This window comes from Hyperoodon ampullatus (genome assembly GCF_949752795.1).
Source record: "Hyperoodon ampullatus genome assembly, chromosome: 3".
In the NCBI taxonomy this organism is placed as follows: domain Eukaryota; kingdom Metazoa; phylum Chordata; class Mammalia; order Artiodactyla; family Ziphiidae; genus Hyperoodon; species Hyperoodon ampullatus.
Window position 1 is genome coordinate 123,237,005 of NC_136916.1, and position 25,245 is coordinate 123,262,249.

At 36.6% G+C, this 25,245-nt stretch overlaps 1 protein-coding gene across 1 annotated transcript; it reads left to right on the plus strand.

Annotated features, from left to right (window-relative positions):
- Window positions 1-274: 274 nt before the first annotated feature.
- On the plus strand, window positions 275-1,808 carry LOC307050145 (RNA-binding protein FUS-like; the record flags this gene model as incomplete). Its single annotated transcript, XM_079699966.1, is given in 4 exon segments — window positions 275-694; window positions 698-1,351; window positions 1,353-1,457; window positions 1,461-1,808. Coding segments are annotated over 4 exon segments (1,527 nt in total).
- Between the last annotated feature and the right edge of the window lie 23,437 nt (window positions 1,809-25,245).

Sequence of the window (25,245 nt, forward strand, 5' to 3'; positions counted from 1 at the left end):
AGCTCAAAATGGATTAAAGACCTAACTGTAAGACTGGATACTATAAAACTCTTAGAGGAAAACATAGGCAGAACATTCTCTGACATAAATCACAGCAGTATCTTTTTTGATCCACCTCCTAGAGTAACAAAAATAAAAACAAACAAATGGGCCCTAATTAAACTTAAAAGCTTTTGCACAGCAAAGGAAACCATAAATAAAACAAATAGACTGAGTCCTCGGTGTTGTGGTATTGGAATCTTGTTGATTGTCGGCCTGTGCGTGCATGCGTGACATGGCCTCAAATGACTATACTCAACAAGCAACCCAAAGTTATGGGGCCTACCCAACCCAGCCTGGGCAGGGCTATTCCCAGCAGAGCAATCAGCCCTATGGACAGCAGAGTTACAGTGGTTACGGCCAGTCAATGGACGCTTCAGGCTATGGCCAGAGCAGTTATGGTAGTTCTTATGGACAGACCCAGAACACAGGCTATGGCACACAGTCGACTCCCCAGGGATATGGCTCAACTGGTGGCTATGGCAGTAGCCAAAGTTCTCAGTTGTCTTATGGGCAGCAGTCCTCATACCCTGTCTATGGCCAGCTGCCAGCTCCTAGCAACACCTTGGGAAGTTACGGTAGCAGTTCTCAGAGCAGCGGCTATGGGCAGCCCCAGAGTGGGGGCTATGGCCAGCAGTCTGGATATGGTGGACAGTAGCAAAGCTATGGACAGCAGCAAAGCTATAATACCCCTCAGGGCTATGGGCAGCAGAACCAGTACAACAGCAGCAGTGGAGGTGGAGGGGGTGGTGGAGGTAACTATGGCCAAGATCAGTCCTCCATGAGTAGTAGTGGTGGCGGTGGTTATGGCAATCAGGACCAGAGTGGTGGCAGCGGCTATGGGGGAGGCCAGCAGGACCGTGGGGGCCATGGCTGGGGCAGTGGCGGTGGCTACAGCCACAGCAGTGGTGGCTATGAACCCAGAGGTCGTGGAGGCGGCCGTGGAGGCAGAGGTGGCCTGGGCGGAAGTGACCGTGGTGGCTTCAATAAATTTGGTGGCCCTAGGGACCAAGGATCACGTCATGACTCTGAACAGGATAATTCAGACAACAACACCATCTTCGTTCAAGGCCTGGGCAAGAATGTTACAACTGAGTCTGTAGCTGATTACTTCAAGCAGATTGGTATCATTAAGACAAATAAGAAAACAGGACAGCCCATGATTAATCTGTACACAGACAGGGAAACAGGCAAGCTGAAGGGAGAGGCAACAGTATCATTTGATGACCCACCTTCTGCTAAAGCAGCTATTGACTGGTTTGATGGTAAAGAATTCTCTGGGAATCCTATCAAGGTCTCATTTGCTACTCGGGCGAGCAGACTTCAATTGGGGTGGTGGCAATGGTTGTGGATGCCAAGGGCGAGGAGGACCCATGGGCCGTGGAGGCTATGGAGGTGGTGGCAGTGGTGGCGGTGACTGAGGAGGATTCCCCAGCGGTGGCGGTGGCGGTGGAGGAGAGCAGCGAGCAGGGGACTGGAAGTGTCCTAATCCTACGTGTGAGAACATGAACTTATCTTGGAGGAATGAATGCAACCAGTGTAAGGCCCCTAAACCAGATGGCCCAGGAGGGGGACCAGGAGGCTCTCATATGGGGGGTAACTATGGAGACAATCGTCATGGTGGCAGGGGAGGCTATGATCAGGGTGGCTACCCAGGCCAAGGCGGGGACCATGGGGGCTGGGGTGGTGGGGACAGAGGTGGCTTTGGCCCTGGCAAGATAGACTCCAGAGGTGAGCACAGACAGGATCGCAGGGAGAGGCTGTATTAGCCTGGCTCCTGAAGTTCTGGAGCAGTTTTCTTCCTGTACCCAGTGTTACCCTCATTATTTTGTAACATTCCAATTCCTGATCACCCACGGGTTTTTTGTGTTGGACTATGTAATTGTAACCATACCTCTGGTTCCCATTAAAAGCCATCATTTTAGTTAAAAAAAAAAACAAAAAAACCAAATAGACCATCTACAGAATGGGAGAAAATATTTGCAAATAATGTGACCAACTAGGGATTTATCTCCAAAACTTACAAACAGGCCATGCAGCTCAATATCCAAAAAACAAACAACCCAATCAAAAAATGGGCAGAAAACCTAAATAGACATTTCTCCAAAGAAGACATACAGATGGCCAAAAGGCAGATGAAAAGACGCTCAACCTCACTAATTATTAGAGAAATACAAATCAAAACTACAATGAGGTATTACCTCACACCAGTCAGAATGGACATCATCAAAAAATCTAGAAACAATAAACGCCAGAGAGAGTGTGGAGAAAAGGACTCTCTCCTACACTGTTCGTGGGAATGTAAATTGATACAACCACTATGGAGAACAGTATGGAGTTTCCTTAAAAAACTAAAAATAAAACTACCATATAAAATTACTACCAGCAATCCCACTCCTGGCATATATCCAAAGAAAACCATAATTCAAAAAGATACATGCACTGTAATGTTCATTGCAGCACTATTTACAATAGCCAAGACATGAAAGCAACCTAAATGTCCATCAACAGAGGAATGGATAAAGAAAATTTGGTATATATATACAAGGGGATTTTACTCAGCCATAAAAAAGAACAAAATAATGCCATTTGCAGCAACATGGATGGCCTAGAGATTATCATACTAAGTGAAGTCAGTCAGTCAGAGAAGGACAAATATCATATGATATCACTTGTATGTGGAATCTAAAAAGATGATACAAATGAACTTATTTACAAAACAGAAACAGACTTCAAAAACAAACTTATGGTTACTAACGGGGAAATGCGGGAGGCAGGGATAAATTAGGAGGTTTGTATTAACATATACACACTACTATTGAATATATATAAAATAGATAATCAACAAAGACCTATTGTATAGCACAGGAAACACTACTCAATATTCTATAATAACCTATATGGGAAAATAATCCAAAAAAGAATGGGTATATGTATAATTAACCAGTTTGCTGTACACCTGAAACTAACACAACATTGTAAAGCAACTATACCCCAATATAAAATAAAAATTAAATAAAAAATAAAAGAATGAATTAGAGAAACAAAGCCTTTTTGGTGCATGTATCATAAAGTTTAGGTATCAGATACATTTCCACAAACCAGAATAATGCAGAAGCTAAGGGAAGTACCGACTAGAGAAAAATAAGGAGGCAACTTGGCAAATCACTTTTGCAGATACTGGAGTTTGTTAGGTATTCTTCAGTGAGAGGCGAACGCATGCTGGGTTTTGCAGCGCATGTGGAGAAATGAAATGTCTATTAGTAAGTATTTAAGGAAACTAAAAATGATTAAAAATTTTTTTCCAAAAAGTGAAAAAAAAATCTGTAACAAAGCTGTAAATGATTGTATATAGTTGTTTTTTCTTATTATGTTAAAGCCAGAACATCAGCTGGAATAAATAAATAGCACTACGGTATGTTTACCTTGGGCAGAGCTCGTACATGTTCAGCAATGGTAAGATCCTCTGAGAAAATAATTGTTTCATGCCAGATAACTCACAAGTGTCAGGCTGCTTAGCACCCAGACATAAGTGCCATAAACTCTACTGATTAATATCAGTTCACATTATCATCATCAGTTAAAAAACAGCTATTTTCAAATTCATGCATGTTAACAAAGTGAAATGAAAAATGTCTCTAATCTGAATTTCCATAATAATAATATAAACACATCAGCCTTTATATAAAAGGGTTATGATAAGAAGGAAAAACACATGCGGAGGATGTGGTATCACCATGGAACTGTCAACTGGGATAAAAATGATGAAAGGTATCAATCCAATACATTCCTGTCAGGCTGTAAAGTTACCTCAAAATACTTCTTTGAAACACTTCGTTTTCTTTCCATTCAGATAATTCTCCTTCTCATTCTACCAGAAAAGAACCACTTGCTCTACTTATAGTTCAGTATTTATTTTAGTCCTTCAAAGATCTATTTATCCTAACCCCCTTCCCTGAAGTTTGGGTGTTTTTTTTTTTTTTATCAAAGTGATGTCTCACTGATTCAGCTACTAATCTTGCAACACCACCTATTCTATCCTCTTCATGGGTAAACGACCACACCAATCCAGTCCCTCAAAAATGGTCAGTAATTCAAACAAGTACAATCTTTAATAGGAAATTAGGAAAGAGATAGAAAATTCTGAGAGTTTGTAGAGCTGTGGCCTATTTGATTGCTGCTGAAATGGATTTTCTGTGATCAGTGGCCTGATTTTGGTCTAGAGGGTTCTAACACTATGTGTTCCAATCTGTATTTTGGGCTTTGTGCTTTTAATAACTGGAGTATGGGTGGGAACTTATTTGGGTCTTTCTGAAGTGTTACATGCATAAGGAACAATAGTGAATTAACTGTGGTGCACCAAGAACTGAAGACAAGATGCCCAACCCTACCCTGCATCTTAGAAAACTTGGCACTGCATAACCTCCTTAGAACATAGATGTCACCTAAAGAAAAATAGGAGTGAGATTTAAAATTCTGTTGAATTAAGTTTTCAAATGTATTTAATTTTTGTCAAATGAGGGACTTTGAAAGGCTTACAAACTGAAGTTTCATCACTGGCATACTTACACTTTCAAACTGAGATTTATATTCCCTCTAAATTGATAACAACTAGCAGACATCACTTTGTAATCACTATATTTTTCTTGCTTTTGAAAATTATACTGGATCATTGATGTTAATCATCACAATAAAAATCCATTTTCAGATATAAGACAACTTTTCATTTTTATTTTTTATTTAAAAAGTATTATTTTTTCTGGATATCTACCACAGAGATTTCAAACCTAATGGTTTGATACTTATGGCTTCAAAGATCTGTTTCAAGGTAAATTTCTAGGTACATACTCATTATAACCCTACACTCTTCATTCCACTTAGAGGCTAACTAACCAATTTCTAGCTCAGTTTTGGCTCCTACTTTTTCTTTGATCGTGAATACATTTCCTCCACTTCCAAAAACATGGAATTCTTTTTACGTTCAAGACATACGGGTAACTTGATGCTAGTTAGAATTTTTAAAAATATGAATTTATATATACAAACACATTTATTTCTATTTCTATATCACTCTCTCTCTCTCCACAAGTTAAACTGATACTTCAAATTACAATCCAACTCTGCAGAATTTATTCTAACCTTCTCTGTTAGTTTGTAACTCCTTTCTCTGAAAGTGAGAGACTTGGCTCTCATTACCTCAATATATCTACTTATTTTTGGAAAATTTATAATCCTTGAAGATTTATAAAATAATTTTGGAATTTCTAGCACATACTTCTATGGAACACAAACTAGAGTTCAATATTTGTGTACAGTACTTTCTACTGTCTTTAACCTTAGAGTATATAACCAAAATACTGCTTTTCCCATCTTACTTTTTCCCAGATTGGTAGTGCTTTTCTTCCCTACCCCGGTCACTGTGACTATGTGATTCATTTGTTATTGTTTATATTGCATGTGGGTCCTATTATGGGTTGAATTGTGTCCCCTCCAAATGGTATCACCCTTCATACGTTAAAGCCCTGATTCCTATTGCCTCAATTATTTGGAAGTAGGGTCTTTAAAGAAGTGATTAGTTAAAATGACACTGTTAGGGTGGGCCCTAATTAACCTGACTAGTGTCCTTACAAGAAGCAGAGATTTGGGGCTTCCCTGGTGGCGCAGTGGTTGCGAGTTCGCCTGCCGATGCAGAGAACACGGGTTCGTGCCCTGGTCCGGGAAGATCCCACATGCCACGGAGCGGCTGGGCCCGTGAGCCATGGCTGCTGAGCCTGTGCGTCCGGAGCCTGTGCTCCACAATGGGAGAGGCCACAACGATTTGGACACACAGAGAGACACCAGGGATGTGCACACACATAGAAAAGACCATGTGAGGATGAGACAGGCTGGGACCTGGGACCCTTTGCTGCAATGCTTGCCCCTGGGCACACGTCTCCTCAAGCAACAAAATACAAAGAAACTGTATGGGACTAAAAATAACTGTGTGTATGTGCAGTTGGGGAAAATTCTGGACAAAAGATACAAAAAGACCAAAAACCCCAACTGCCACTTCTGAAGAGCTGGGATCATTTCTACCTACTCCCTGTAGATTAACAATATTATTAGTATTAGTTTTTGGTTTATCCTTCCCTCATTTCCTTCTCTCTCTGGCTTTCCTTCCTTCCCTTTTTCTTTCTTCTCTTTTCTATCCCTTTTCCTTCCTCCCTGCCTCCCTTTTTTCCTTTCCTCCTCCCCCCCACCATTCCTCTCTCTCCCTTCTTTTCCAAAAATGTTAAAAAGACACAAATACTATATATTTCCTTACTTCTTCCTCTTTCTTACACAAAAGTAGCATATCATATATAATTTTTGCACATTACTATTGCCAAATTCCTTTCCAAAAGTACATTTTTTTATTCCTACCAGCAATGAATAAGAGTGTTTCTCCAAATCAAACATTTCTTACCTATCAAATCAGCAAAAATCAGAGTTGGAATGAAGTGAAGTATCTACAAGCAACTCTATTCCTATCAAGGAAACTGCTTTATTATTGCCATGGCCACATTGCTTACTGACTAGGCATTAAGTCAACTTAAGACCCTCCCACTGTGCCTTCACTTAGTTGAAGAAGAATGGATGTCTAAATATATCTAGAAGATGCTGTGTGAGCCATCACTGTTTTAGACAAGCAGCTATAATTGAGGAAACCAATCAGATTCTCTTTCAGGGACTTTTTACTCTTAAAGACATGAAAAGAAAAAAATCAGTTAGTTGGGAGCTATAGATATAGAGACAGAAGCTAAAATATTATTCAGGAATATCATTTTACTGTTTCTGAAAGACCAATTACTTAAGGTCCAGTGGATAGCCTAGAATTGCTGATGGACTTTTAGAATTACTTCTGTGACCCAAACAAGCTTCTCCTTGGAAGAGACATGTCCGGGTGTTTATTTCTATCTGTCTTACTTCTCTAATCTTGGAGAGAGGGCACTGAAAGTTAGATGACTGAACATGTCTCTGTTTCTTAAAACTTAAAATAGCTGAATACCACTGTTCCATCTAAGGAAAATAATTCCACAGTTGTTTCATTCTGAGGAAAAAAATGTTTATATTGGCAGAGTCAAGTGTACTTTGTCATTGTAAATTTTTTGAGAGAAGATAAGAAAATGTAAATTTTATGAGACAAAATAAGAAAATGTAGTCTATAATCTGTCAAATATTCAAACAATGTGCTCAGGGAATAAAAACATTCAAAAAATTTCCTCTATGTTTCTTATCAGTTAGAAGAAGTGTCTGATTTTTTTTTCAGTTTTAATATGAACCAGTCATAAATTCTCTAAAGCATCTACCAAGAGGAAGCATTTTGAGCAGGATCCGAGGAGTGAGTTTAAGGATGAATCTGAATTTATCAAGCCTAAGTTAACATCTACCTACTTTAGTCTGATCCCTATTTTAATAATCATAGGTGATGACTTTAAAAGATAATGTTTGATGTCCCTGATACAAAGCAAGGGCTCAAACCCAGCTATTATTACTATTTTAAAAATGACAATATTTACTTCATATGATTTCTATACACAATAATAGAAATAATGTATTTAAAACTCTAAAAACAAACCAAGCACATATTAAATAATTGGTAAATATTTAAGCTGTACTTTATAGATTACACAAATGCTCTAGGTGCTAAGTATATTGATGTGTGCTCCATATCAATAGAGAGATTTTAGAAATTAAAAACTTTCCCTAAGAGTGGAAATTTTAGAAGTTTAGTGATTGATCCATTTTGTAGATAATCTGTATTGACTTAGAGAAACTTAGTAAATAGATAATTGATCTGATTTTTATGCAAAATTATTGTATTTCTCTATACAAATTTGCCATCTCTACTACTGAGAACTCAAGAGAATCCAAAGTTTATTTTGGAATATAAGAATTAGCATCTTGGGACTTCCCTGGTGGCACAGTGGTTAAGAATCTGTCTGCCAATGCAGGGGACACAGGTTCAAGCTCTGCTCTGGGAAGATCCCACATGCTGCGGAGCAACTAAGCCCATGTGCCACAACTACTGAGCCTGCGCTCTACAGCCCGCAAGCCACAACTACTGAAGCCTGCGTGCCTAGAGCCTATGCTCCTCAATGAGAGAAGCCACTGCAATGAGAAACCCTCTCACCGCAACTAGAGAAAGCCCGCGTCCAGCAACAAAGATCCAACACAGCCAAAAATAAATAAATAAATTAATTAATTTAAAAAATTAGCATCCCAATTCTCTCATCTTTTAATAATCTTCCAATATACAGGGAAAGTAACTTCATCTTTAGAGTAGATTATATCCCTTAACATACTATATATATACATACATATACACACACACACATGTATACACACATATATGCACAGTAACATTTCTTTTTAAGTTTTTGAGCACAATTAAATTTTATACATAGATACACATTCACTTGGGGTCAGAGATATGAGTTAAAAAATTTTAAATGACTTTATAAACTTAAAAAAAAATGCTATACCTTCCAGTATGATTTAGGCTTGACTGCTACCTAAAGGAGATGAGCAGCTAAGAGATACCTATCTTCAAATAAAAATTGAAATTAAGAAATATAGATGTACTCTATTGCACTGTGGTGGGGAAATGCTGTTTCCTTTCCAATGGTCTGGAGCAAGAGCTGTGTACCTCCAAATTTCACATTTAGCTGCATTACCATGGTTGGCTTCAACCCAGCAGCAAAATAATCTGACAGGGTCATTTAAAAAAGGGCTAGAAGTGGATGGTATGACAGCAATTTGCTAAATTTAAATAATAACATGATTATTGGTATGGAAAAAAGTGCTAATAAGGTGTCCTGCTATCTGACTCTGTGCCTTATTTTCAGTGATCTGTGGTTGGATTCATCATAAGCCTTATATAATGATAAACATTGTGGTACATTTATGAATAAAATGACTAAAAAGTCAAAACCAGATCCATTAAGTAAAGTGACTTTAGATGCTAAAGTGCTAAATCAAATGAAAGGATCTTATTTGGATTCAAAAACTACCATTAAATGGAACGAAGCTGTCATATGAAAGAATGAGGCAAAGCACAACAATATAGTAGGCACTAATCCTTGCTTTTATAAAAATCAAGGACATATTGTATCTGTGTACATTTTGCTATGATGTTAACATAGAATACAAATTAAGCCTGACTTTAAAAATTAAGTCCAATGATAAGTATAAGATAATAAGAAAAACATTTCAATAATAGGAGTTAAAATGACAATCATATTTATTGTTCTAGTTGGATAAATACAATAACTTAATGAAAATGTCCAAAGGAAGCTTTTTCAGGTTTTTAATTGAATTTAAAACAAAAATGCCCATATCATAGCTTTATACCTGATATTTTATATCTGTTGAACTTTGCAAGAAGTAGTAATTTATCTTTCAGCTTTCACTTTATTTTTAAATGATGTTAATTTAATAGACACTTTTAAGAATTAAATATGATTTAAATTGTTATTACAAAAGGGAAATTTCTTTTCTATAAATGTGAAGAGGAAAAAAGAAAATAGATTTTAAGAAATACCAAAAAAAATGAAATGAAAGATTTTTTTAAAGTTTTTAAGTGTATAATAAAATACTTTATTATTGGACTTAAATTAGTATGTTTCAATCATAGAGAATGACAGAGAGAGAACTAAGAAGTTTTTTTAAGAGCGACCTAGACCTACTTGTCTTTAAAGGAAAGTGAGTTGTCATGAGCAATGTAAATTCAATACCCAAGATCTTGTTCCTTAGTCAGTATTTTTTATTTTTTCTACTTTTCTCTTTGTTTACTGCTTTGTAAAACTGAATTTTTAATTTTATCATTTTTACAAATGTAGAATGGATACCTTAATAAATGCATCAGATGTAATAAAATACCTATTTTATAGAACTACATATACATAATTTTTTATACAGAAATGTTGGAATGGTTAATTTTAGGTCAACCTGGCTGGCCACCAGGTGTCCAGATTAAACATTATTTCTTGATGTGTCTGTGAAGGTGTTTCCGAATGAGATTAGCTTTTGAATTGGTGGACTCCGTAAAGTAGATTGTCCTCCACAATGTGAGTGGATATCATCTAATCCAGTAAATTCTTGTAGAGAACAAAAGACAGAGGAAGAGGAATTAACCCCTTTTTTTACCTTGACTGATTGCTTGAGCTGGAACATGGATCTTCTCTTGCCCTCTGAGCTCCTAGTTCTCAGGTCTTCAGATCTAGACTGGAATCTACACTATCAGCTTCCCTAGGTTTCTAGCTCACAGAGTGCAGAATGTGGGACTTCTCAGACTCCATAGCTACATGAGTCAATTCTCTAAGATAAATCTCTTCATATATATATATATATATATATATATATATGGTTCTGTTTCTCTGGAGAACTCTGATTAATAAAAATGTTTAAATCTGTTTAGTAATTTTTGGCTATGGTGTATGTCTCCCTATATATAAGTATTCAGTTATGATAGGTAAGGGTTTTTGGTTGTTGTTGTTGTTTAGTTTGTGGGCTTATTCTTTGCAATCCAAGTACAGTAGTATACCTCAAACAAATGCATATCTTTAAGTATCTTCTCCAAACTCCAGATATTTTAAAATATTGGTGTGAACTAAATTTTGGTTTAAGATTGGATTCCTGCTGCATTAAAATTTAAAATATTTTAGAATTTTATCTGTTTAAAGAAACCAAAGTAACTAGTTTTCATCAAACAGACAAATACTACAAGCTTGAATTATTTAAGCATTGAAGGGTTGGAGAATGAAGAGATGCTTTAAATAAAACACAGATTTCTTATTGAAAATAATGTACAGACAGGAGAAACATTTTTGGTCTCCTAGAAGCCCCTGGAAACCAAGGTAATACAAGGAAATTGATACAGATAAGGATAACATTGCCACAGGCATATTGACTAAACCTATGCAGTGTATGGGAGTAGATCTGGTACTGGTATTCTCATTATATTCCTTATTTGAAAGGAGGAAGACTGAACAGTAGATTTTAGCTGTGATGCACAGAAATAAAGGTTTTTCTTTCTGAGTCTTAAGATTGAGTAAAGATTTTCTCAGAAAAGACAGTTAACCTAAATACCAAGGTAAGGACTAAATTGAAAACTTGATATCTATAATGAATAAAAATACAGATTTATTTTCAACATATAAGAATTGCTTCTTTTTAAAGTAGAGGAGTAGAACTGACTGCTGAACAATCATCAACAGGAAGACACTGGAACTCAACAAAAAAGATACCTCACATCCAAAGACAAAGGAAAAGCCACAATGAGATGGTAGGAGGGGTGCAATCACAATAAAATCAAATCCCATAACTACTGGGTGGGTGACTCACAAACTGGAGAATACTTATACCACAGAAGTCCACCCACTGGAGTGAAGGTTCTGAGCCCTATGTCAGGCTTCCCAACCTGGGGGTCCGGCAATGCGAGGAGGAATTCTTAGAGAATCAGACTTTGAAGGCTAGTGGGATTCGATTGCAGGACTTCGATAGGACTGGGGGAAACAGAGACTCCACTCTTAGAGGGGACACACAAAGTAGTGTGCACACTGGGACCCAGGGGAAGGAGCAGTGACCCCATAGGAGACTGAATCAGACCTACCTGCTAGTGTTGGAAGGTCTCCTGCAGAGGTGGGGGGTGGCTGTGTCTCACCATGAGGACAAGGACACTGGCAGCAGAAGTTCTGGGAAGTACTTCTTGGCATGAGCCCTCCCAGAGTCCGCCATTAGCCCCACCAAAGAGCCCAGATAGCCCAGGTAGGCTCAAGTGTTGGGTTGCCTTAGGCCAAACAACCAACAAGGAGGGAACCCAGCCCCACCCAACAGGAGACAAGTGGATTAAAGTTTTACTGAGCTCTGTCCACCAGAGCAACACCCAACTCTACCCACCACCAGTCCCTCCCATCAGCAAACTTGCACAAGCCCTTAGATAGCCTCATCCACCAGAGGGCAGACAGCAGAAGCAAGAAGAACTACAATCCTGCAGCCTGTGGAACAAAAACCACATTCACAGAAAGCTAGACAAGATGAAAAGGCAGAGGGCTATGTACCAGATGAAGGAACAAGATAAAACCCCAGAAGAACAAGTAAATGATGTGGAGATAGACAACCTTCCAGAAAAAGAATTCAGAATAATGATAGTGAAGATGACCCAGGACCTTGGAAAAAGAATGGAGGCAAAGATCGAGAAGATGCAAGAAATGTTTAACAAAGACCTAGAAGAATTAAAGAACAAACAAACAGAGATGAACAATACAATAACTGAAAGGAAAAATACACTAGAAGGAATCAATAGCAGAATAACTCAGTCAGAAGAACGGATAAGTGACCTGGAAGACAGAATGGTGGAATTCACTGCTGTGGAACAGAATAAAGAAAAAAGAATGAAAAGAAATGAAGACAGCCTAAGAGACCTCTGGGAAAACATTAAATGCAACAACATTTGCATTATAGGGGTCCCAGAAGGAGAAGAGAGAGAGAAAGGACCCAAGAAAATATTTGAAGAGATTATAGTCAAAAACTTCCCTAACATGGGAAAGGAAATAGCCACCCAAGTCCAGGAAATGCAGAGTGCCATATGGGATAAACCCAAGGAGAAACATGCAGAGACACATAGTAATCAAATTGGCAAAAATTAAAGACAGAAAAATTATTGAAAGAAGCAAGGGAAAAATGACAAATAACATACAAGGGAACTCCCATAAGATTAATAGCTGATTTCTCAGCAGAAACTCTACAAGCCAGAAGGGAGTGGCATGATATACTTAAAGTGATGAAAGGGAAGAACCTACAACCAAGATTACTCTGCCCGGCAAGGATCTCATTCAGATTCGATGGAGAAATCAAAAGCTTTACAGACAAGCAAAAGCTAAGAGAATTCAGCACCACCAAACCAGCTCTACAACAAATGCTAAAGGGACTTCTCTAAGTGGGAAACACAAGAGAAGAAAAAGACCTACAAAAACAAACCCAAAACAATTAAGAAAATGGTAATAGGAAGATACATATTGATAATTACCTTAAAAATGTAAATGAGCCTTATAATAAGTAGAATAAGCCAGACACAAAAGAACAAATATTAGATGATTCCAGTTATATGAAATACCTAGAAGAGACAAATCTATAGTGACAAACAGTAGATTAGTGGTTGCCAGGAGCTGGAGGAGAGGGGGAATGGGGAATGACTTGTTAATGGTATGAGATTTATTTTGGAGGTAATGAAAATACTCAGTAATTAGACATTGGTGATGGTTGTATACCTTTGTGAATATACTAAAAAGCACTATAATTTACACTTTAAAAGTGAGTACTATGGTATGTGTATCAAATCACACACAGAAATAATAATAAGGGGTGAGGCAAAATGCCTCAAATAGGATAACTCCTTATGGAAACCAAACTGTTTCATATGTTTATAATCTGAAGAATTTACACAGACCTCTCACTTAGGCAAGACTTCTGTGCAATATATGGACTCAACTTGGAGCCCAGTGAAACATTTATTAGGAAATCTGCTGGGAACATCTTTCCCAGACTTCTTCTATCGTATTTATAATTCTCATTCCATGGTAATCAAGCTCCTTTTAGTGCTTATATTTGACTGAAACTTGGTTCTCTTCTGTACTTCTGTAGCCATCTTATGGGGAATAAGTTCTTGGGTTGGAAGTAAGGTTTTTATTCTCCTAGATACTGTGACCATGCCCAAAATACCATTCTTACTATCTCATATAAATAAAACCAGAACTTCTCCAATGAAGTTCTTTCTGGCTAATTCTCCCTGATACCACCTTGTTACGGTCAATTATAGATACTCTTGCAGCAAAAAAACCCTTATTAAAATGATTCAGTCTTCCCAGATCCCACCTTAAAATCCCTAGGAAAGAATGTGATTCTTTCTAGGCTTACCCGATGAAATTTATTTCAGGAATTAGTTTCTTCCTGGTTACAATCTTTTCTCTTTATTTTTATCTTTACTCATATTACAAACATGATGAAGGTTCCCAGAATGTGGCTCCAGGTTTAAGAGATTGAGCAACAGTTCTCCAAAAAAAGGTATGGATTTAGCAATTATCCCTACTAGCACCACAATAAAAGCATACCTCAGAGATATTGCTAGTTTAGCTCCTGACCACTGCAATAAAGCAAATATTGCAATAAAGTGAATCACACAAATTTTTTGGTTTCCCAGTGTATATAAAAGTTATGTTTACAATATATTGTAGTCTAAGTGTGTGATATCATTATGTTTAAAGAAATGTACATACCTTAATTAAAAAATATTTTATTGCTGAAAATGCTAACCATCATCTGAACCTCCAGGGAGTCATAATAGTTTTGAAGTTGTAACATCAAAGATGACTGATCACAGGTACCATAACAAATATGGTGCCAATAGGCTCGCTTGACCCAGGTTGCCACAAATAGGATATCTGTGAAGCACAATAAAGTGAAGTGCAACAAAACAAGCCATGCCTGTATTTTTTTTTTTAATGTGGACCATTTTTAAAGTCTTTATTGAATTTGTTACAATATTGCTTCTGTTTCATGTTCTGGTTTTTTGGCCATGAAGCATGTGGGATTTTAGCTCCTTGACCAGGGATTGAACCCACACCCCCCACATTGGAAGGTGAAGTCTTACCACTGGACTGCCAGGGGAGTCCCCATGCCTGTATTTTTTAATTAAATGGGATACTTAGACATGGCTGAGCCTGAGATTTAAACATAGGTTAAAATGACCCTGTGCTCCATTTGACTAAATTATATGGCTCCTTGAATAACTTAATCAGCCATATTTGAGTGCAATAAACAGACTCCTCAAACTATATCAAATAAGGGATTATATTTTTAGGATAAACATAAAATCTCAGAGAAATATCAGATTAACTACATGAAAACTGAAGTGGAAATATGATTCTAGCAATTGAAGCTGGAACTTAATGCTGAATTCAAAGTAACTCTAGGGACCTAGTCAGTGGTTCTTATCGCTTTGCTCTACTGTTCTGACACAGATAGATCAGTGAGCTTCACATGGTCACTCCTAGCATCTGTTCCTGTATAACTTCAATTTACAAATCGTTCCTCATGGTCCCTAAAACATTACATATTGCACTTATACACTATTATGTTTGGCTAACACTTTTTTTTTACCTGGTTCTTTTACAACTTTTGAGAGAGAACAATTAGTTCAAGTCCTATTAAAAAGTAAATTCACATATAAATATGGAATCTGTGTCCTTGGGTCAGTTTTAAACTTCTTGAACTGTTACTAGCTCTCTCTGTTACCAAAAGGAGTGCAGTTTGGGTTGTGAGTGAGGCAACAGTCCTTAGAAGATAGTATAAGCAGCATAGTTACCCTGAGTGACACAATTAGTACCATTATTCTTGAATGCCATGCCCCAACAATGTTTTCTCTCTATATATAATTTCAAATGTTTTTCAGTTAAAATGTTCATACTTTCAATGGGCAATATCAAAAACTCTCTTTCTTTCCCTCACTGGGAACACCTCCAAGCCATATCCTAAATTTTTTCTAGAGATGGTCTTTTAAGTTCCTTTGTGGCAGTGGTTCTCAACCTGGTTAACACGTTACTGTAACCTGGAGAGATATCAAAAAGCATTGATGTCTGGACCCCATCCCAAACCTATTAAATTAGAATCTCTTGGGGGTAGAACACAGATACTGACATATTGTAAAAGCTCCCCTGATGATACAGATCCATAACTTTTAAACACTGTCAATCTCAAAGTCCACAATCTCTAGGTGATGACCATTTCTTTTCAAAACCTATAATGACTTATTCCGGGGTTTTATTTACTCTCATCAGTGGGCAGCCAAACTACCACAAAGTGGCATAGGTATAGATGTGGAAGAAAGTACCGAATTACACAGGTTCAGTTTCAGCTCTAATGTGCAAAGTGTTTGATCTCATCACTCCTGTTCTTAGAACAAGATAAAGCTACATGAACTAAGAATCAATGGTTTTTCTTGGACACTAAGGTTGCAGGGCACACAACTGCCATAAAACCTGGAAAGACAAGTGCATCCAGAGAGATAGAGCAAGGTGGGTCTGATTACCTGAAGCAGAAACTACAGGATTAATATACTGGTAGGAACACTTAAATGGCAATTTTGGTGAGTTGCTGGAGGCAGAGTATGGAATAGAGAGTGAGAAACTTCTGAGGGGAACATTCTTAGGGTTTCCCTAAACTTTCATGAACTTCCCCTCTAGGAACCTGACCAGGTTCTCAATTTTAGGGTTCAGGAGAATCCTCTGGGGGGCTTCCCTGGTGGCGCAGTGGTTAAGAATCCACCTGCTAATGCAGGGGACATGGGTTCGATCCCTGGTCCCGGAAGATGCCACATGCTGTGGAGCAACTAAGCCCGTGCACCACAACTACTGAGCCCATGTGCTGCAACTACTGAAGCCTGCATGCTTAGATCCCATGCTCCACAACAAGAGAAGCTACCGCAATGAGAAGCCCGCGCACTGCAATGAAGAGTAGGCCCCCGCTCACTGCAACTAGAGAAAGCCCACTGCTGGCTCTGGAGGGGGAGGAGGAGAGTAACTATTATAAAGTGTGGCCAAAGCATTTTCCATAAGACAAGCCTAGTCTCCAGGTGAAAGGACTTTGCCAGAGCAAAATTCTGGAAACAAACTCTGGCTGGGAGAGAGAATTTCTCCCCATTCCAGCACTCTCCAGACTTCCTGTTTCACCTAAGGGGTGAAAAAGCATTGTCAACAAGAGACACAGCTTGAAGGAGATAGATTGTGTATGTTGCAGTCAGGGAAAGAGTAGGGGACAGGAAAAAAGCTATACCACTGAAGGAGAAAAAGAAACACTTGCAAAACTGAGACCCCAAATTGAGGATGATTGAACTACTGTGGGGACGTTTGGGTGTGCTAAATAGCACTTTGCAGGCAGCCACATGAAAGATTCATGAGGCCTGTTTTACAAGTCAATAGGATAATGCAGTAAAGAGAATTATGATAAATCAGTGGACAAATATACATCTATTTTTAATACAGTGACCCCAGCCAGTGGTTAGCTTGACTTTAAGGATTTAATTCTAGCCTGCCCAGCTCTCCATATCTCACCAATAAGATAACTCAATCCATCAACGGGAAGGAAAAAATAGAGGGTTCAAAAACTCCTAGATTGCTCACTCTAATACTATACATCACTGAGCCTGAAGCAAAGTCCCCTCATTGAAAAATGAGGACAGATGCCAACAATATTGGTGACTTCTAATATGTTGTGCCCACATGCCATACTTGGAATAGTCTTCCTTCTGTTTTTCTTTTGTACAATCAGTAATTTGTTTTGGTAAATTTCTCTGTAAAGTAGTCTGTAAAATATTTGAAGAGTGGAGAACCACTGATATATTGATCTCAGTGTGAACTAAACATAGGCTTTTGTATGGTAGGTTGATGTTTTCCTGGCCATATATGTGTGGGACCTTAATGTTCATGGGAATATCATGGTTTATGATGAACTAAAGAAAAAACACCAGAGGATTCCCATCCCCAATATGTGAAAGATATTAATATTCAGTTTTAATTGATCCTACAAGACCAACAGGTCTACCTCTTTCTTACAATATACATTCCCCATTAACTCCCCTTCCCATAGCCCTGTCAGAACTGGCCACTGCCTGAGAATGTTGATGAAAGAACACTTATTATAATGTAGAATATTCATTTACAGGTTTTAATCTTTATTTCTTTACAACCTTATCAAAGACTCCTCTCATATGGAAAGTGTTTTCATGATTGTATAGCTGGGCCCCTGCCAGAACCCAATCACATGGCCCCTACTGCAAGTTAGCTGAGAACTGTGGAAGTGCTCATGAATATTCAATGATTGTTAATTGTCTGCCACGGACTTCCAGGAGCAGAGTCCTAATATGACTAGGTTCTTCCTAGTTGAATTCCCTCAGGGAAACTAAATTTGGGATATTCTGCTTTGCTCTCACTTTGCTAAAGCCCAGCAGATATAACCAACTCAATGCACAATTATTAAATTTTTAATCACTTTTAAATTATACTATGATTTTAACTATGCAATTCCACAAAGTATTCTCAGGGCTTTAATTGCCATGTATATGTAGCATTGCAAAGATCAACAAATCCATATCTCCAGTCCATCCACTTCTGAGCTTGAAACCCCCACAGTTCCCCTATTGGATATTTCCACCACAAGGTCTGAAATATGTTTCAAACTCAGCATGTCCAACAATAATTAAATCCTTCTCTTGGCCTCAGACCTATACCTTTCCTTCTGTTTTTCATCTTATTAAAATGGTATTGACAGTTTCCTAGTAGTTCAAGCCACAGACTTGAACATTATTGTTATTTCTTCAATTTTTTTCTCCGCCTTTCCTCATTAAATTTGTCAGCAAGGCTGTCTGACTTTATCTTATGCTATCTTATTTCCAACTCTATTTCTTCATTCCCCTGTCTCAGATCAATAGTGTCTCTTTCCTTGGTTGAATGATCTCCAATCCATTCCTCACTCTACAGTCAGAGTGACCTTAATAAAAGACAAATCTTATATCAGTTTCTTACTTAATGGAGTCAAAGACTCAAAGACTCTCATTACCCTTAAATGTGTTTCAAAATACTTAACATTTACAGAGTGCTGCAAGGTCTGTTCCGTGTCTAACTCTCTGGCCTTATGTCTCATATATTTCAGTCATTACTGACCTTCTTCCCTTCTCTTTCCTCTTTGATTTGCTATTCATACATACTGGTTCTGTACTTGAATGATTCTGCATCCTCCTCCCCATACACTCTCAACCCTTGTCAGGTTAATCCCTAACTTTCCTTCAAGTCTCACTTTAACTATCATTTTCCTCAGAAAGCTTTATTTCATTCTTATATACAACTTAGGTATTTTACCTATGTAGTACTGCAATTCTTCCATTATAGATCTAATGTATATCTAATTATAATTATCTACTCAAATGAGTAAGTCTGTTTACCTTGCTCACTCTTCTTGACATTGAACATGATTTAATTTTAATCTAAATTTTACTTAGATTTAATATTTTAAATTTGATTTAGTTTTATTATTTCATTTAAAATTTTTTTACATCTTTATTGGAGTATAATTGTTTTACAATGGTGTGTTAGTTTCTGCTTTATAACAAAGTGAATCAGTTATACATATACATATGTTCCCATATCGCTTCCTTCTTGCATCGCCCTCCCTCCCTCCCACCCTCCCTATCCCACACCTCTAGGTGGTCACAAAGAACCGAGATGATCTCCCTGTGCTATGCGGCTGCTTCCCACTAGCTATCTATTTTACGTTTGGTAGTGTATATATGTCCATGTCACTCTCTCACTTTGTCACAGCTTACCATTTTAAATTTTTGATACTGTACATTTTCTAAACTGAAATCCCATACCATAATATTCTCATTTGTTGAACAGCTGTATTATGTTGAACAGTTCCTGAGTATACACTATGGAACAACTTCTTTTACCTATATAGTTCTGCAGTAATTAGTAACAAGCATCATTGAAAAAAATTTACACGTACTCATTAACTGTTCCAAAACTCCTGCTCTAATTATTAGCATTTTAAAAATTGCTGTGTCAGGACAAATAAAAATTAATGTATATCATATGATCAATAACCCTGAAAAATAAACTTTACCTTATCAATGCTTGTATAAAAATGAGAAAGCAAAACATTATATAAACCCTATCTTTAAAACTGCCTCTCTGAATACATAACAATGGGGAAATTGTGCCTACTGTATTTCCTAGAATATAAATGAAAATGTTTTTATAATAAAAATGTGGTTTATGCTTTACCTAGTTAATCATTATAAATTTCATGAATATTTATGACACTATCCATAGGTCCATCCCAATAGTTATTTTGATAAAGTTTTAAAAAGTTTTAAAAAATATTTTAACATGAAAAAATGCCAGATATATCTTCTGAAATTTATAATGTTCATGGTGCTGTTTAGCTTGCAAATGAGATTCTATTTCTTAATATACAATTATTCAAAATTGAGAGATGGCCTTAGCTAAACGTTCACCTGAAAGAAATTAAAATCAAACGAATCTCATGCATAAAAAATCTTACACATGTAGAAATTTTCCAGTCTTTATAGTTTCACATTTACAGAGCTGTTTCTCAGGTATTACTTTATAAAGTAATTCCTGCAGAGTTTACTAAAATATTGTTTAAAAGAAACAGTTATCAGACAACCACTGTGACATGAGTGGACTCTATAGCTGGGAGAATCAAAAGGAGGTGACCCAAGTGGAGGGATGACATAAGCCCAGTGAAAGTGTTATCTCCTGGACACATTGATGCCTTCTCTGACTGGGCTTTTGGTCCATAGTGTGGACACCTGGGCACCAATAAAAGTTTCACTTAGTATCAGTAAAATTTACTCTAAGGAAATGGAAGCTCAGCATTTTACAGTAGACATATTCAACTTGATTCTGAAAAACCATTATTTTGTCAAGTGATAAGAGAGTTCAAAAACGTTAGAACACTTGAAAAGACATAAGTGAAAGAAAATGGGAAGAGTTAGGAGATAAAATTAGTATTTCTAGAGGAACAATGATAGAGCTAGGCATTTGCCTTGTGACTTCATAAAATGTTAACTGTAGACTTAAAAGTGGGAGTAAAACAGGCATACTAGGGCTTCCCTGGTTGCGCAGTGGTTGAGAGTCTGCCTGCCGATGCAGGGGACACGGGTTCGTGCCCCAGGCCGGGAAGATCCCACATGCCACGGAGCGGCTAGGCCCGTGAGCCATGGCCGCTGAGCCTGCGCGTCTGGAGCCTGTGCTCCACAACGGGAGAGGCCACAACAGTGAGAGGCCCGCGTACCGCAAAACAAACAAACAAAAAAAACAGGCATACTAATATGCTTAGTGCAGCCCGACTGGCAGGTGCTCCTTAATTTCCATATAAGACAGGTTCAATCCTGCCATAAATCCTCTGTGAAACTAAGTGCTTTCTCAGTATCTGTCAAGAAATTTCTTTTAATTGCTATTTTCTATTTACACCTGGCTGTGATTTTCAACTTTTGATGAATTCTCATACTCCATCTATTTGCAGTGGTCTAATGCTGATCCAGTTTCAAAGTATGAAATCTCTTTGTTTCCTCTACCCTATGCCACAAATAATACTACAGAAAATAAATTATTGGCTGGAGATTTAAGTATAACTATAGGAGATGCTATATGACAGCACGCTATGGAAGATAGTTTTCAGATGGCCCTCAAATTTCCAACTCTTAAAGTCTTCAGCTCCATCCATTGACCCAGCTACCAGCCTCTGACCCTATTGTTCTGCCTTCTCTCCTCTTCCCACGTATCACTGTCTTTTCTCATTTTTGATCTATTACATCCCTAGATGCCTGTTCACTTTTTAGTAGGCAACTTAGCTAAACATTTTACTATCTCCTCACAGCTCAGGTTCATGAACCCTCAGCTTGTATTGATGAGACAAAAAATATTTCCCTAAACAAAAGGAGTTACTTAACAAAATTAAATTTTTTGTGAGTTTTTACTCCAAGTAAACTAACTCTCTCCCTAGTAGGCACCCTTCTTAACTCAGCTTTTCAACCATAATAAATTAATTACAAGAAATTCATCTCAACTCTGTTTATTTCTGTTCCACAAGTATATATCACAATGCCTGGCACACAGATGATGCTTTAAAAATGTTAGGAAGATGGATGGAAGAATGAATGATTAATTGGTTAATAAGAAAGGCATTAATAAATGCCCTTTGGGGATATCAGAGTCATTCATTAGAGTAAAAGATTACAGTACGTACTAGTTGCAGCCCTTCCAGGAATCAGAGAAAATGAGAATAGCTATCTTGATAATAATGCTACATATGTAGATGCAGCATAGACTGTATCTTTGTAATGAAAACTTTTGTTAATAGGAACAGTAATTTCACTGAGTACAGAAATACAGCTGAGTTTTTATGTTGATTATATAATACTTTATGTAGAGTGCCTACATTAACATATAGACACTAATATAAAAGAAATGTGGGACTTTATTTTGGAAGTTTAGGTAATCCTAACTTGTTCAAGATAATAATAATTTAGGAGAAAAACACATTAAAGTAGCTATGTAGCCTTGGAGAAAGCTTTGACTTGTAGAAGTTTTATGAAGTTTTGCCTTCTTCATATCAAGAATACAAATGACAAGGCCCATTTTAGAAGGACATTCTCAAAGGAATTATAATTTATTGTTGATTTATAAAACATTATGTCATAATGCATACTTTTGAGCTCAAAATATTATAGATTCTAAACAATACTGTACTGCACTCCCCCTAAAATGCCACTTGACTGATTATTTTTCTTAAATATATTTCTTTATCAAAACCCTTTTTATTGTTACATTTGTGGACAAAGTCATCACTGCAACCTTTAACAATTACTCCCTAAGACACAGATTTAAGGACAACAACATTTGAATAAAAGTATTTTTAACACTATAGTCCGTTAGTGTATTCTGAGCAGAAATGTCACACTCTAAAAGGCATTTGACACACATGCAACCATTGGTTATGACGTGTTATTTATTAGCACTAATATCGCATAAACATCAGAAAGTCAATGAGTACGGAAGATTTTCTTTAATAATGTATGAATATTATTTCATAATGGAGAAATGAGTTGCAATAATTAAATACCAGAGAATATGATTTTTTAAGATATCGAATAATGTAATAGCAGCAGAGGGAAATTTACCCAGAGAGAAATTTAACACAATATTTTGACCTCACCCGTCTTTCATGACACTGACTCTTTTCAGAAAATGATTCTAACTTAAAACCAAACTGTCAAGGGAAGCCAAAGGCTTACACTATTTGGTTTACTGTTCTAAGAGTATCTTTATGCCAATAAGGTAAAACAGGAAACACTTGATTATTTTCACTAAGTCCTCCAATCTGTATCCACTGGGAATAAAATTTGATCCCTCTACTGCCTGGCACAACTCATTTTCTTGACTAAAGTAAATCTAGCTTTACTAATCAAAACTAATGCTTAATATCAATAAATGTAGAATAACATGGATTTATTTTGCCATTCAAATGTAGTTCCAAAGATTAAATGTTAAAATCCATATTAAAATGGTCATTGCTTTAGGTTACTAAATGTTTTTGCTTATTCTGTATTTTCAGTCATGTGAACTTTAGTTCACTCTCACACTTGTTACCTAACAATTATAGGCTACAGTTTATATTATCTTTCTATTTTTAGAGACAAAACTCCCTTGAAAATCAGAGTTGTGTGATATTCATAAAGCTACATACTGACTGACCTCAAATGCAATTCAGCCCATTTGAGAATAAAAACAAGTGAGTCTCCTTCAGTGTCTTATACATAAAAGTTCATATTTCAAATTTTAAGTAAATACTGCATTATTTTTCTTACCACCACATAGTTTCTTATCTTCATACCCCTACTTTACAAAAAGTGAGTCCTATTTTACCATCTTCTTTTTTTAATAAATGTGTTTAGGTAAGTGGCAATAATACATATTTAATAAGGGTTATCCGAATTCCCACTACAATTTTTAAAAGGGGGGACTATATTGTTTTTGCTAGAAATACAGTGAGGTTAACAGCTAGAAACTGAAATTATCCTTCATTTCACTTGAATTAATTCAGTTATTTCCACTTAAACTACCATAACTGTTTAAGCTTTTGAACACAGCACCTGCTGGTGATAGAAAAACTGAATCTGTCACATTCTGTTGAAAAATCTTGTTGAAACATGTATATTAAAATAAAATTAAACTGGGTCAAATACTTTGTTTCTAGTTGTCCCAGTCAGCTCATTTAATGACTTAATTTTTTTTAAACCAAGACATGTTAGTATGCAATTACTATTTAGATAAACAAATAAAGCAAATAAAGTCTGTTACATTTGACTGTGAGGTCATATTTCTGTGTTTGACCAGCAGAAAGTATCAATTTAGAACTATGTATCAATGATGACCTTTAGGAGGAAGAAATTTTCAGAAACTCAAAAGAACTACTGAAACTACAGTTGTCTCTATCTGGCTTATAACAGTTGCTTTTCAAATGCAAGGCATTTAGCTAATTAGTTACATGATACCAAGAATAAAATCTGAAATCAAAGAATTTTACTCTCAGAAGCTAGCCTTTATATATTGCCCAGTAATGAATATTTCAATCATTTCCGATAGAAATGTTGCTTGTTGAACTGCCTCAACTAAATTTTGTTGTTTGCTTTAAGTTTTAATTTCATAAAATATTCTAACCTAATAGTTTAAGTTTCTATATTTTTAATGTATAGAATATTGTACTAAACATTTTGTACTTAATTTTTTATAAAGTATATATGACCATTTGTATATTCCTATGGCAGTAGGTACACTTTGAATGTTCATGTGGTAATGGCTCAATATTATAGGGAATACATGCCACACACTTTGGAAACTCATTTCTTAAAGTAATCATTCCCTTCTCTGGATGCCTGTAGTGATTATGGACTTCAGTATTATTTTAATTCTTTCTGTCTCTGATTCTATTTAACTATTCAAGTTTATAAATTACCTGTCCTACCCCCCCCGAAAATAAATAAAATATTTAAGTCATTGAAGAACCATTTACTCCTATATATATTTTATGCAAAATATTCTCTCATTAAGATACCTCACTAAGTATATTGCACAAAATATGTAATCCTTTAATATTTATGCATATGTTTATTTTCATATTTGAAAACCAAACCCCAATGGTGATAGTGAATGGCATTTTGCATATTTACTTGAAAAACTCCATTATGTGATAACTATCTTTTCCCATGCTAGAATGAATAGGTTTCTTCTTCTTTATAAATGACAGGTTAAGTTGCCACACTCTTAAGTTCATAGTTTACTGATCTTTTTCCCTAAAAATATCATCATCCTCATAACTGTTGCCACAATTATTCAGTTAAGTAAAACAAAGCTGTGTAACTATGGAGGAAATGCAACTATGGAGGAATTCAGGATCAACAACATGGTTGATTCAAACAATGCTCGAAATTTGTATTTAGAAGAGAATTGCATTCATTCCTATAGGCCCAAGCTTAGAACTGCTTCTATTGGCATAGAATTTTATTTATTAGACTGTATGTTTCTTTTATTAAGGAATGGGGGTCAATTC